This window comes from Acanthopagrus latus, chromosome 14, assembly GCF_904848185.1.
Source record: "Acanthopagrus latus isolate v.2019 chromosome 14, fAcaLat1.1, whole genome shotgun sequence".
NCBI classification, from domain to species: domain Eukaryota; kingdom Metazoa; phylum Chordata; class Actinopteri; order Spariformes; family Sparidae; genus Acanthopagrus; species Acanthopagrus latus.
In genome coordinates this window covers 12,242,837-12,255,462 of record NC_051052.1, presented here as the reverse complement: position 1 = coordinate 12,255,462, position 12,626 = coordinate 12,242,837, and the positions used below count along the sequence as shown (strand labels likewise).

Sequence of the window (12,626 nt, the reverse complement as noted above, 5' to 3'; positions counted from 1 at the left end):
GAAATCTGATCTATAGCAGAGTTGAGGGGGTTAGTAGAGACACCACTTGTCCAATGAAAAGACAGATCATAAAGCTTTGGGAAACAGATTTGGTTTTTGACAAGGTCATTAAAAAATAAAGTGATACAAAATCTAAGTTAGTGCGACAATAGGTGTCATGTAGACTTTGGACACTGGAGACATGCTGCCAAAACTTTTTTGAAATTACACATTTTGTGCACATCACCATCACTATTAAGAAAATAGCTCACACCAAGAAATGTTAACTAAGGAGTGACATTAATAGCTATTTTGTGCGGAGAATTCGGAAGGTGGACCAACAATATGTGGTCTAAACCTCTGACGTCCTAAACTGTAATAAGTGTAGTCAGATCTTCTCACTGATGGATACATGACGTTCTTCATAACAACCATTAGTTTGTAGGACAGCAGAGTTTAACAACACAGTTTAATACTGTTTTTAATTGTTTATATGTGGCGGACCCTGCCACCTTTCTAGCTTCAAACACTGTTCTGAGACTTTATATTCCTCTAAGAACAACTTGTTTATTCAGTTATAGATAAAAAAAAAACAATAATAATCTAAATCTAAATATTAAACATATGAGTTTAAAAAGTATATATTGCACCTTTAACACATCACATTGTGCTTCTACAACATTGCCTAAGATGGACTTCTCATTGTTATACGCGACATTTATTTTGTTAGCGCGAGAAAGTTTTTGCACTAGTTTAGGCTACATGTCGTTTACGCATGCGCAACGCGACGGGCAACTTTTTCAGTCGAATCAACACGAAAACACGTGAAACCAGAAACTTTAGGAGCCAGAAACCTGTAAGGTATCGGCAGTCGGTTTAGTAAACATCCAGTAGCAGGAGCTCAGACATGGATCAGTATCATGTCCGTCTAATTCCCAGCGGGCGGTGTGGGAAAGCTCTCATCAACACGTACGTGTCAGATCCGCTGCGGGCAGTCAGACGAGGTGTTTGCTGCTGCTCTGTCCGTCTCCGTCGCTCTCTGGCCGCCTGTCTCTCTATTGACAGTCGGCCACTCTGCGCGTTTATACGGAGGTGTGAGTCGGTCCATTGTCCCGCGGCTGCTCTTTTGAAATGCGCTGATGAGCTGACACCGAGCCGGCAGATCCGGACCTGCTATTTGAAGTCTGGGCCCCGCAGCCTCATAAACCACTCGGCCCCTCTCCCTGTCTCCCTATAGCTGTCTCTGTCTCTTTATCCCGCTGCATAATATGGACGAGCATCCTGACTGCTGAGAGCTGAATGAAGAGCTCTCAGGCCTCAGCTCTGTATGCATACCTGCCTGCCTGCCTGCCTGCCTGCCTGCCTGTCTGTCTGCTGGGTGTTGATTCAAGACTGCAGCCATTATATGATGTATTATAGAGCGACACCAGAGGACACAGTGCAGCTCTTTGACTATTGATTTTAGTGTTTCTAGCAGATTTTTATAGGTTTTTGTACTGTGAGGAGGCAACTTTATACTTTTTGCTCCGCTAAATCTCTCCGACACCTTTAGTCACTTTTCGGATTACTCCACATAACTCCAAATTTGATTTAGCATCTTTCTCATAAACTGATGTATTAAGCGCTCCTTTACAGGTTGATATTCTCCCACTATTCTCCTACTATACGATGATTTTAGTATTGTAAAATGTGCCCAAAAGTCAGACTTCAGAAGTACAGATGTTGTGTTAAAAAGTTACTGTGGTGAAAGTGAATGTCAGCCATTTGAGTAGTCTTAGATTATCCGATATTAAATGTACTTATAAGTATCAAAAAGTTACTTTCTTGCAATGACAAGAACATAAGTAAAAGTAAATTCAATATAAATTTCCAACTTTATTGCATATGTCTGACAGCTTAAGTTACTTTTCAGATTACTCCAAATATCTCCAAGTTTGATTTTGTGTTTTTTCTGATAAACTGAATTATTAAGGTTGAAAAAATTCTCCCACTATTCTCCTACTGTATGATGAGTTTAGTGTTAAGATTAGTGTTAGTGTTAAGTGTTAGTGTTAGTGTAAAGGTATTGTGTTGAAATGTAACTTTGTTAAATGTGAAAGTCGCAGTAGGTACTTGAGGAAAAAGTCTCAAAAGTCTCTGATATTAAATGTACTTATAAGTATCAAAAAAGTAACTTTCTTGCAACTTCAGTGTCAATAATACATTTAAAAGTAAATTCATGGTATATGTCCATGTTTATACTGTATACAAGGGGTCGGCCTGGCCAAACATTCAATCAGAATAAATAGTATATAGTATAAAAGAAGTCTAAAAGGATATTTGAAGCTCCAGCAAAGCATCACCAATCAGAAGAAGGCAAAAAGGTGCAATCACAGGAATATAACAGCAACAGAGGCCAGAAGTATGAGGATAAAGTCTGCATTTGAAGACAGAAATTTTCTGCAGCAAAATGAGAGGACTGTCATAGTGAAACTGAAAAGTACCATTATTCATTAGAACATTAAACTCACCACTGAGAGGGGCATATATCCATATAGAACAAGGACATTTAAGGGAGAAAATCCACCCTGTAAGAAGTCAAATAAAATGAACATAAAACAGATACAACTGAATTTGAATGTGATGAAACCTCACTGCGCTCTCTGTAAATGGTGGTATTGGTGGTGTTTCTGTGCCGTTTCTCATGTAAATTGTTCACCCCTCAGAGCACTTAACCTCCTCCCTGTCGGGTCATCGCCGTCTTATTCCTCTAAAAGCTTTGTGTGTTAGCGCAGAGAATAGACATGCGGGGACTGTGATGTGTATTCCTCAGTGTAACGTGGTGTTAGATGGTGTTAGTGCGGAGAACGAGCAGAAATCATTAACATGGACCCGTCTGCTGGATTTAAAGCATCAAAGCAAACAACGGAGGGTGGGTCGAAATATTGAGTAGAGATGTTTTCCTGTTGTCTGTTTATGTAGTTAAGTATGTAAGTAAGTGTGAATGAATCTGAATCTGAATCTGAATGTGGGTGTTTGTACAGAGTTTCTGGCCTTTGTGCTTATAGTGTTCATGTTTCCATGTGGTATTATTGGCTGTAAATAAGGGTTGACCAGCCACAATTAGGACAGGTATACCCAAATACCTCATGGGAAAACTGATATGTTTACTTCATTAAATGCTGCTCGTGTCCTATGGATGACTGAGCTGGTATTTAAAGTTGTTGAGGTTAACCAGGTCCAGAGTTAGAGCCTCAAATCACATCAATTGTCTATTGTTGGGTCAGGTGGGTGTGGGGCTGTTTGCAGTGTGTGTGTGTGTGTGTGTGTGTGTGTGTGTGTGTGTGTGTGTGTTGGGAGAGGGGGGTTAACCTGTGCAGTGTTTCCTGTCAGCGAACACACACCTCAACTACAGCCCTAATTAAAAAAACATGATGTCAAAATAGAGCTTACTGTGATTCACTTAAGACTTTAAAGTAACCTATTTCCTCCCCCCATCAGGCTCCAGGGAAACAGCCTTCACCTACTCCATCAGCGCGGCCGGCGTGGTCAACGCCATCAGCAGGGCGTGCCGCGAGGGCGAGCTCTCCACCTGCGGCTGCAGCCGTTCCGCCCGACCCCGCGACCTGCCGCGCGACTGGCTGTGGGGCGGCTGCGGCGACAACGTGCACTACGGCTACAGATTCGCCCGGGAGTTCGTGGACGCCAGGGAGAGGGAGAAGAATTACCCGCGGGGTTCCATCGAGCACGCCCAGACACTCATGAACCTGCAGAATAATGAAGCAGGGAGACAGGTAAGATTCAGCATGAATTTAGGGGTGCAGTACAGAAGAATTTGAGATTAAAGCAACATTATGTCTGTCTCGGCCACTCCGCCCCTCCATCACATGTTTCTGCTCTACGTAACCTCCGTGAGAGGGTGGGATCACGCCGTTACATATGTTTACTTCAAGAATCAAGTTTTCAACACATAATATTGTTTAGCGTAATGAGTCTAGCACTTACGTTACGTCTAAGAAATTGTTACAGACCTGGGATTTGTATTTATGACTGTGGCGTTGCACTCAGAAACTGTGGGGGGGTGCCAAATTGCACAAAATGCCAATTTATTCATAATGTTGCTCTTAAAGAATATGTGTTTATAAAATTCAAACTATGTGCAGAGGTCTCACCACCTGAGCGAAAAAGCTGAAGCTGCTCTGTAGTCTGGTGGATGCACATGCTGGACATATCAAGATCTCTAGAGGCGCGTACCATTTTGTCCACAGGGGCCGCCCGAATAAAAAAAAAAATTCAAACGTCTTTGCAGCCGCTTTAAATTTAGAGGTCTCCACACTTTTTCTGCATATCTTAAAGGAATGTGTGTGTGTCAAGGTGGCCTCCCGATTGCCTGACCTGGCAGTATTTGTGAGTGAGTGTGTGTAAGTTATTTATTGTGAGGGTCCAAATGGTATAACTGCTAACGCCCTTGGAGTCTGGCTAGGTCGCTAGGTCAGTGCACATTCCAGTGAATTAACACACACATGCAGACACACACACACACACACACACACACATATAATTGCAGGAACACAATGGACAATAACATGGCTAATTATGACTAATGATGACTAATTAATAACAAGTATGATGACACTGGATGAGACAGATGGTTTGTGGGGCTTTTTGGCCCACTTTGGTACCCGTACAGCAACAAATAGAAGTTTCAAACTAGATATCTGAACTAAAGTTCTTTGGAAATGCTTTCAGGTTACAAGAAATGCACTTAAAGAAATGTTCACCTTTAAATGAGCTGTACACACACACACACACACACACACACACACACACACACACACACACACACACCTCCCTCGTAAAAGGTCCATTTGCCCGTTGAGGTACACACTGGACCAGGAGAATGTGTTTATCTTCAGTTAGAGGGGCTTTGTTTAAGCTGTTTGCAAGACAGAGACGCTGTGTGTGTGTGTGTGTGTGTGTGTGTGTGTGTGTGTGTGTGTGTTCGCTCCGTTTGATTTGTGTGAGAGACAGTGAGCCTGGTTTTGCGTGTGTGTATCAGGGGTCGAAGGTGAGGGTCTGGAGAGCTTGTGTTTCTGCTGAGGGTCCCATTGGGGCTGTAGGAGAGAGTATGAGGGAGACAGATCTACTGCTGCAGCCTTAGTATGAACACACACGCACGCACACACGTGCACGCGTGCACACACACACACACAGGGTTCCTCAGCTTTTCTGTAACATACACACTCCTTTTGAATGTGTTTTCCTTCTCTCTCTTGTTTGATCCCTGGTTTTCATTGTTGTCTGTCCATCGAAATGGAAGAGAGGAGAAGAGAGAGATGAAAAGGAGGAGAGGAAGGCAGCCCCTCTCCTCCTCTTCATCCCTTCTTCACTCTTTTTCCCCTCTCTCTCTTTTTCTTTCGTGGACACGCTGGTTTGTCCTAAGCGGGATTTGTCTTGCTTGGTTGAACAAGGCAAACCGCAGGGCTTTTGTGGAGGTGACAGGGGTGTGCCGCTTGCTGTGTGTGTGTGTGTGTGTGTGTGTGTGTGTGTGTGTGTGTGTGTGGTGTGTGTTTGTGTGTGTGCGTGCGCACGTGTGTGCGTGTGTGTGCACGGTCAGCTTCATTTGATTTGTGTGCAGAAAAGACAACGTGGTCGTCTGTGTGTGTCTGTGTGTACAAGCGTCTGGAGACAGAGACGCAGGGTGAGGGATGGACCTCCGTCACACTCCCCCGACTCTCAAAAGACCCCCACACACACACACACACAAATGTACACACATGTGCACAGTCACCTAGGTCCACTGTCTCCGTTTCACACAAATCAAATGAGGCAGGGCTCGTCACTTAGAGACCAAAACAACGTTGCGGCCACTAACAGGCCACCTTGGTGCCGCCTCTGCTCTGAACACAGAAGTAAACTTTCAGTCACAGGCCAGCCTGTGGATCATGGGTTGCTTAATGCAATATTGAAAATTTAATTGTTTTAATTGGTAATAGAACAAATCAGGACTAGCTTAAACGTCGCATCATGCAATCACGCACAAGTCTAATCAATAACACTTGGTTTCCAAAGATACCAAATGTGACATAATGAATTACATCTAAATAGCTTTAGATTAATGCAGAACATGCATTTTCTGTTTGGATTGACAGTATTGCTTTGAAAAATTATCGTCTTTAGCGTCAATATATTGCTCAAAAGAAAAATGAAAAAGTGTTTTCTGACAACAATCTCGCTAATATGGCCGCTTGTAATCGAGAATATGTCTGATCAGCAGCAGATTAAAGGATGTTTGAGGCGATCAGGGGCGGAAAAAAATAAACAGGGCACCAGCAAACAGAAAGCTACCATACATTTACAGTGAACCAGTTACAAACCCTGGTTAATTAAAAACAAATTTTCACTATCTGTCCACTCAAAAGGCACCTTAGAAGGCACTTTATCTTATCTTATCTACCACAGGGGCATCAGCGAGGGCACTTTCAGCACCAGTGTGTCTGATAAAAAAGTTGTAAATGTCACTGGCAAAGAGGAAGAGACAGTCTTACAGACTTAACGGGCTTTCCCTTCTTTCGTTTCTTCTTCTTGTGCACAGATTTGCTCAAGTAAACAGCCAGTCATAGTGATGTCTCTCACCAGCAGGCCTGTTGCCGAAGAACCTGATCCTCAGCCCAAAACAAAGCAATTTTCAAAAAATGATCTTGTTAGAACAGTCTTCAATTCACAGGGTGAAGCTGTTCTTTACGAAAAACCGAAGTTTTTGACAAGATTTTGCAACACATTCTGTAGTCGATCTAGATCTCAGTGTTTTAATCCCTGATTTGTGTCTTCGTTTTGTTGAAAATTGTGGATTTGTGCCACCAAACCAACAATCACTGTTAAAGTCGGTTTCTCTACTACTGCAAAATTTAGCACCCACATTATAGCTGCCCTGAGCAAAAGTAGAGAGCACAATCTGAGCCAATCAGGCCAGCAGGAAGACAAAACAAAAGCAAAGATTTAATGTCACAACTATATTTTGATTTTTTTTTTTTAAACAAAAAGATAAGGCAGATATGTGTACGCTTCTTTTTGGCTGTCTTTACTCCTCATTCTTCACTGATCCCTTCACAAAGGACAGGCTATTTTCTCTATTTCTGCCCCATTCTAGCACTAACACCACAAACACACACACACACACACACACACACACACACACACACACACACACACACACACACACACACACACACACACACACACACACACACACACACGGCTCCTAACCCCTAACCCCTGTCTGAGTTGAAGCTATTGTGCCTGACACAGAGACTGTGTCTCTACCACGGATGGCTGCCCGTGTGTGTGTGTGTGTGTGTGTGTGGTGTGTGTGTGTGTTTGTGTGTGTTTCAGTGTGTTTTCAGCAGGTCCAGTGTCACAGCGCCCAGCAGGCACGGCCCACCAAACAGCCCAGTGTGATGCTGGACACACACAGACTCATACAGTAGACACATGGTTTGATTTGACAGCGTGAGGTTACTGGCACTCGTAATATTGATGATAATAATAATGAGCTGGTTTCGGTAGTAACATTTAAGGGATGCAGCTCAGATAAGATACATCTGCAAAAAAAAGTACAGGAAACACAAGTGAGTAATAAAATAGAAGACTACTTAGAGCTGTAAGATTTGTTTGAGGCTGTTGCTCGTAAACTTCCAGCGATTTTGCCTCTTTCAAAATGTTAACATAGTTTGGGGCCATTACGTGAAATAAAGAGATGCAGCCCTAATTTTCTTACTGCCGTGGCTCTGAACCTCTAATAAACCCCACAACGGGGGATCTGAGGAAACACGAAGGCTCGTAAAACAACTAGGAGCCATAAAATATAAGAATTTCCTCCTGGTGTTGGATGAAACTAATCCTTAACCTCCCATTAACTCCTCTCTTGCTGTGAACAATAAAGAGAAACAAAAAGAAAGCAGCTTTTTTGTAATTTTCCGTTTAAGTCCAAAACTGTTGCAAAAGGAAAAATTTGAGAAACTCTCAGAAAAAACAGAGCCACAGGCTTCTAACCTCACAAAATGTCATTGTCCTCGGCTCTGAGGGTCACGGGGGTCGGATCACGGGATTGGAGGGTGCCGAGTGCTATGCCTGCTGGGTAGTAAAGTAGAGGACGGGGGGGAGAGCAGGAGGTTGGGGGTCGGGGGGTGTTTCGGGATGCAGGGGTTAACAGAGGTGAGAAGGTAATTGGGATCACACGATGTGAGGAGACGGAGCGGTGGGAGAATTCAAAATAGTTGATTCAGCAAATATGTCACAGTGGCCGTTGGTGCAAACTTGAAACAAAGAATGTTTCACAGTATCATTCCTGTGTGTGTGGGTGTGTGTGTGTGTGTGTGTGTGTGTGTGTGTGTGTGTGTGTGTGTGTGTGTGTGTGTGTGTGTGTGTGTGTGTCAAGAAGGAGGGGTGTGTGTGTGACTTGTTTGTTGAATGTAGGGTGAAGCTGTGTGAGCGGATGGCTCCCCCTAAAGTTCACTGCTGCTAGAGCCATAAATCTTGTTCTTCCTGTTGAGTTTATTTGAACTCACCCAAACGTGAAAAAAAAAAAGCTTGAGATGAGTTGCCAATTGATTTCACAGTCATCATGTGAAGAAAATTATGAAAGTCTGGACACTGATACACATTTTTTTGATTTAAAATCAAATATTTAGTCGGGAACGTGGGCTCAGAATGGGAGTCATGTCTGTATTTATGTTTTCAGACATTTGGTCTTTGCTCCTGTTTAAAATGATTCCAAGAAGAGACGTCGGGGGCGTGTGGAGTGTCATGAAAAAGTAATAAAATGGCAGATTGGTGTCTCTTTCTATTATAGGACGCTATAATCGGCTGAAAGGCAAACTAATAAAAAGTCATCCTATAGTTTTCCTGCATGTGTTCTTTGAAAATAACTGCTCTGTATATAATCGTGTGGGAAACCTGATTTACAGTAGAGCCGCACTTCCTCTCGCCTTCTATTCTCAGTCGGCTGTTTGTTTTAGTCTGGTGGAACAGCCGAGGAGAGCCTCACATATGGAGCACAAATCTTTTCTTCGTGGTGTTTTTTTTTTCTTCTTTTGCATTTTTCCTTCTGGTTGTCTGTTTAACCTCACGTTTTAACAGGGGGGCGGTTTCACACCAGCGCACAATGCAGACAGACAACCGGAAAAACATCTTTCTGGATTTATTGCCGTTTAAAGACAGTTTTAGAGAGGTGCGGCCGTGCGTACGCTGCGTAAGCGCACAGCTGGCACATGAGGATGATACGTGTGGTTTCACTACCATCATTATTCTTTTTTCTTTTTTCCTCCCGTTGAATTTGTCAGCAGCGTATTTGAGGATTTGAGCTGAGCGACAGACAGAAAGGTTGAATTCTGATGTGACATGACTCTTTTAGACAAACTAGTTGACTGAATTCAATTTTTTTTTTCAATATATTTTTCATCCAGGAAAAAGAGCTCATAACAAAGTAAAAGTTGTGTTTCTCAGGGTTAGGGTTTCGTCTGATATAGCTCTCTTATTTAAGCTAACTCTCCGTAGCAGAGATGTGGGGGTTTTTTTTTAGGTTTTTTTGATAATGAATGCATTTTTACCTGCTGTTTTCACAAAATTTAAATATTTCTAAGGTGTAATATTTATTAAGTTGGTAAAAACGACACCAAAAAGTCAGATTCTTGCCAGTTTTGACAAAATATCAAGGCGTTTTAATGCATTTTGACTTTGTAAGGAGGCATCAGTGAGACCACTTTACTGTCATTGATCATATCTGTTATCTTGATTTGCCTTTTCCAGGGGCAATTTGTTGTGTACAATTAACACAAAATAGTAGAAGGGGCGTGGTAACACATGGTCACCACTAGATGGTAGCAGCACAGCAGCACATAGAGCCGATCAACTCTCCATCATACTGTTCCAGGTCAGCTTCAGTCTGCAAGGTCATTTCATGAGAATGTATTTTAAGGGCCAGGATACAAATACCTTTTCATTGCCCATTTCATTATCTTCTTTCTAAATTGCAACAATCATATGGTTCCTATGGGAATGAAGTTTAAAGCGAAAAAGTGGCTTTTAATTCTACATTTTACCAACAGTGTCTATTTTCTGGCAAAAGTAATTCTATTTTCTGAGCCCCTAAGAGGGATTGTTTATGGTGTCTATTTATTGTGGGAAAGAAGCACTCATGTGTTTGTCTGGTCTCTGACAGCAATGACATCAGCTATAAGTAAACCAATCACATGTATCTTTTTCTTCTGTCTCTACCAGGCGGTCTACAACCTCGCAAACGTGGCCTGCAAGTGTCACGGCGTCTCGGGTTCCTGCAGCCTGAAGACGTGTTGGCTCCAGCTGGCCGACTTCAGGCGTGTTGGGGAGTTCCTGAAGGAGAAGTACGACAGCGCGGCCGCCATGCGCATTGGACGCAAGGTACTGAGCTCATACTGTCATGAACAAAACGCTAAAAAGAGATTACCCTGAAAAACAAATCTGAAATCTTACACTGACTGACTCTCTCCAACAGGGCAAGCTGGAGCTGGTCGACAAGCGCTTCAACACCCCGACCCCGGAGGATCTGGTTTACATCGACCCGAGCCCCGACTACTGCCTCCGCAACGAGACCACGGGCTCCCTGGGCACGCAGGGCCGCCTGTGCAACAAAACCTCGGAGGGCATGGACGGCTGCGAGCTCATGTGCTGCGGCCGGGGATACGACCAGTTCAAGACCTACAAGCACGAGCGCTGCCACTGCAAGTTCCACTGGTGCTGCTACGTCAAGTGCAAGCGCTGCACGACGCTCGTGGACCAGTTTGTGTGTAAATAGCACTGGAAAGGAGGAGAGGGAGCAGAGATAAAGGGGGAGGGTGAAGGATAAGAAGACAGGAGGGGGAATTTTCAGGGTTTTGTTCAGGATAAGTAAAGATACACAGGTTTGATTTTGCCTTCTCTCTTTTATCAACACCTGCGTGGCCATTTTTTAAGCACAGTAATGTAGCGATAGACTGGCAGGGAAGAAGAAACAGATGTGGGAGAAAGGAAGAATTCGATCGTGCTCTTTGGACAACAATTTATTCACTTCCTGTCCGGTGTAACATCCTGATCACAACCCTGAGAGAGCAGGAGGAATGGAAAGATGATCAAAAAACGGACACCAAGGATAAACGGACCTAGAAAAATGGAACAACTGGATCCTGAAAAGAGGGACTCATACGACCAGTGTGACAGAAAATATGAGATGAAATAAATATATAATTAAGTAATAAATAAATGTACAACTCTGATTGTTATTTAAGGAGGCTCGAACGAACCCGAGGCACAGTTTGGACTCTTAAAAAACTGAGTCCTTTTGGAGTTTGAAGCCATTTGAACGGTCAAACTTTGACCTCGCAAGAGTAATTCCAGCATACTCGAGTTGCTCAGACACACTTGCAACGCGAGGGGAGGACAGCTGGAACTCAAACAGATGGATGAGAGCGAATGGAATGTGAATCACATGTCTGCGGTGAATGGAGAGCATGGAGAAAAAAAAAAAATGGGAAAAAAGTTCGAGAAAGTTTGCTCGATTCTTTTCCGGCAATTGGAATTCCCCTCGCCGTCGATTTCTGCCCAGACGTACTGTTAAAAACACTTACTGACAGGACACACTTCATCCATTTGCCTCCCTGTTACTGCTCCTGTAAGAGCAGATTTCCAGCACCTGTGAGCTGACAAGTGTGTCCGAGCAGGTTAATGAGGCCGCGGCCATCTTGACAAGCGCAGCCGTTAAAAGCGAGCGAGCCCCGGCTCGGCGACCTTCATCTGACAGTGAAGCGAGCAAAACCTCCATTAGTGAGATTAATGTGCCGTATCTGCCTTAATGAACCCCGCACTAAGAGACACGTTCACTGTGAGTGGACCTCTTCATCTCACGCTGTTATGCAACTTGTTAAGTCAACAAGAAGCCCTGTGGTGTCAACGCTGGCAGTTTTGCTGCCAATTTAACATTTTTGTAATAGCTATACCGGTGAATCTTTGCAGTTTGTATTGGTTGAGATTGTTGTAATTGCACAATGTATTCCGATCGATAGACGCGAACACGAAGAGGACAAGTAGGAGGACTGAACATGACGTGTGGGAAAAACAGAGAGGACTGCAATTTATTATGTGCTACTTTAAAAGAAGAAGGTATATTTTATTATTGTTTTTCATCTTCTGTTTTCTATGTTTTATACATGAGTATTATTGTGTATTCTTTTGATAAAGTAGTCTCCTTTCGACAACGAGGCGTTGGTCTGTTTTTGAGTCTCCTGCGGTTCTTTCAGAAAAGTCTGATCACGAAACAACAGCTTGGCTCTGTGCTCGGAAGTCTACAAACAAGTCTTTGTCATTTCAGGGGCCGTTTTGGAAAATGATGCTGCGATTGCTAAATCGGGAAGCAATGCAGCACAACGGACAGACTTACAGTAGTGACATTCACAACATGAATGAAGGAAATGGACTAATATAGCAAGTCATTCTACTGTAGTCTGTAGCAGCACTTGCTGAATGACAGATAATTTTGTTTGTCGACACTTTTTGATTAAATGTGCAGTATTTTTGTAAGATTTAAGCCCATTATGGAATTAAAGGATTAGTTCACCCATAAATGAAATTTCAGTCATTATCTTCTCACCCTCATGCTG

General features: G+C 43.1%; 1 protein-coding gene across 4 annotated transcripts in view; it reads left to right on the top strand.

The window, feature by feature from the left end:
• Positions 1–12,248, top strand: part of wnt5b (wingless-type MMTV integration site family, member 5b) — an 85,604-nt gene extending 73,356 nt beyond the window's left edge. For all 4 annotated transcript variants that reach the window (XM_037122107.1, XM_037122108.1, XM_037122109.1 and 1 more), the window contains 3 exons: positions 3,460–3,752; positions 10,237–10,395; positions 10,490–12,248. In XM_037122107.1, the coding sequence (XP_036978002.1) occupies positions 3,460–3,752; positions 10,237–10,395; positions 10,490–10,789 (752 nt within the window). In that variant the 3' untranslated portion in view covers positions 10,790–12,248. The remainder of the gene's footprint in view (positions 1–3,459; positions 3,753–10,236; positions 10,396–10,489) is intronic.
• The last annotated feature ends 378 nt before the right edge of the window (positions 12,249–12,626 follow it).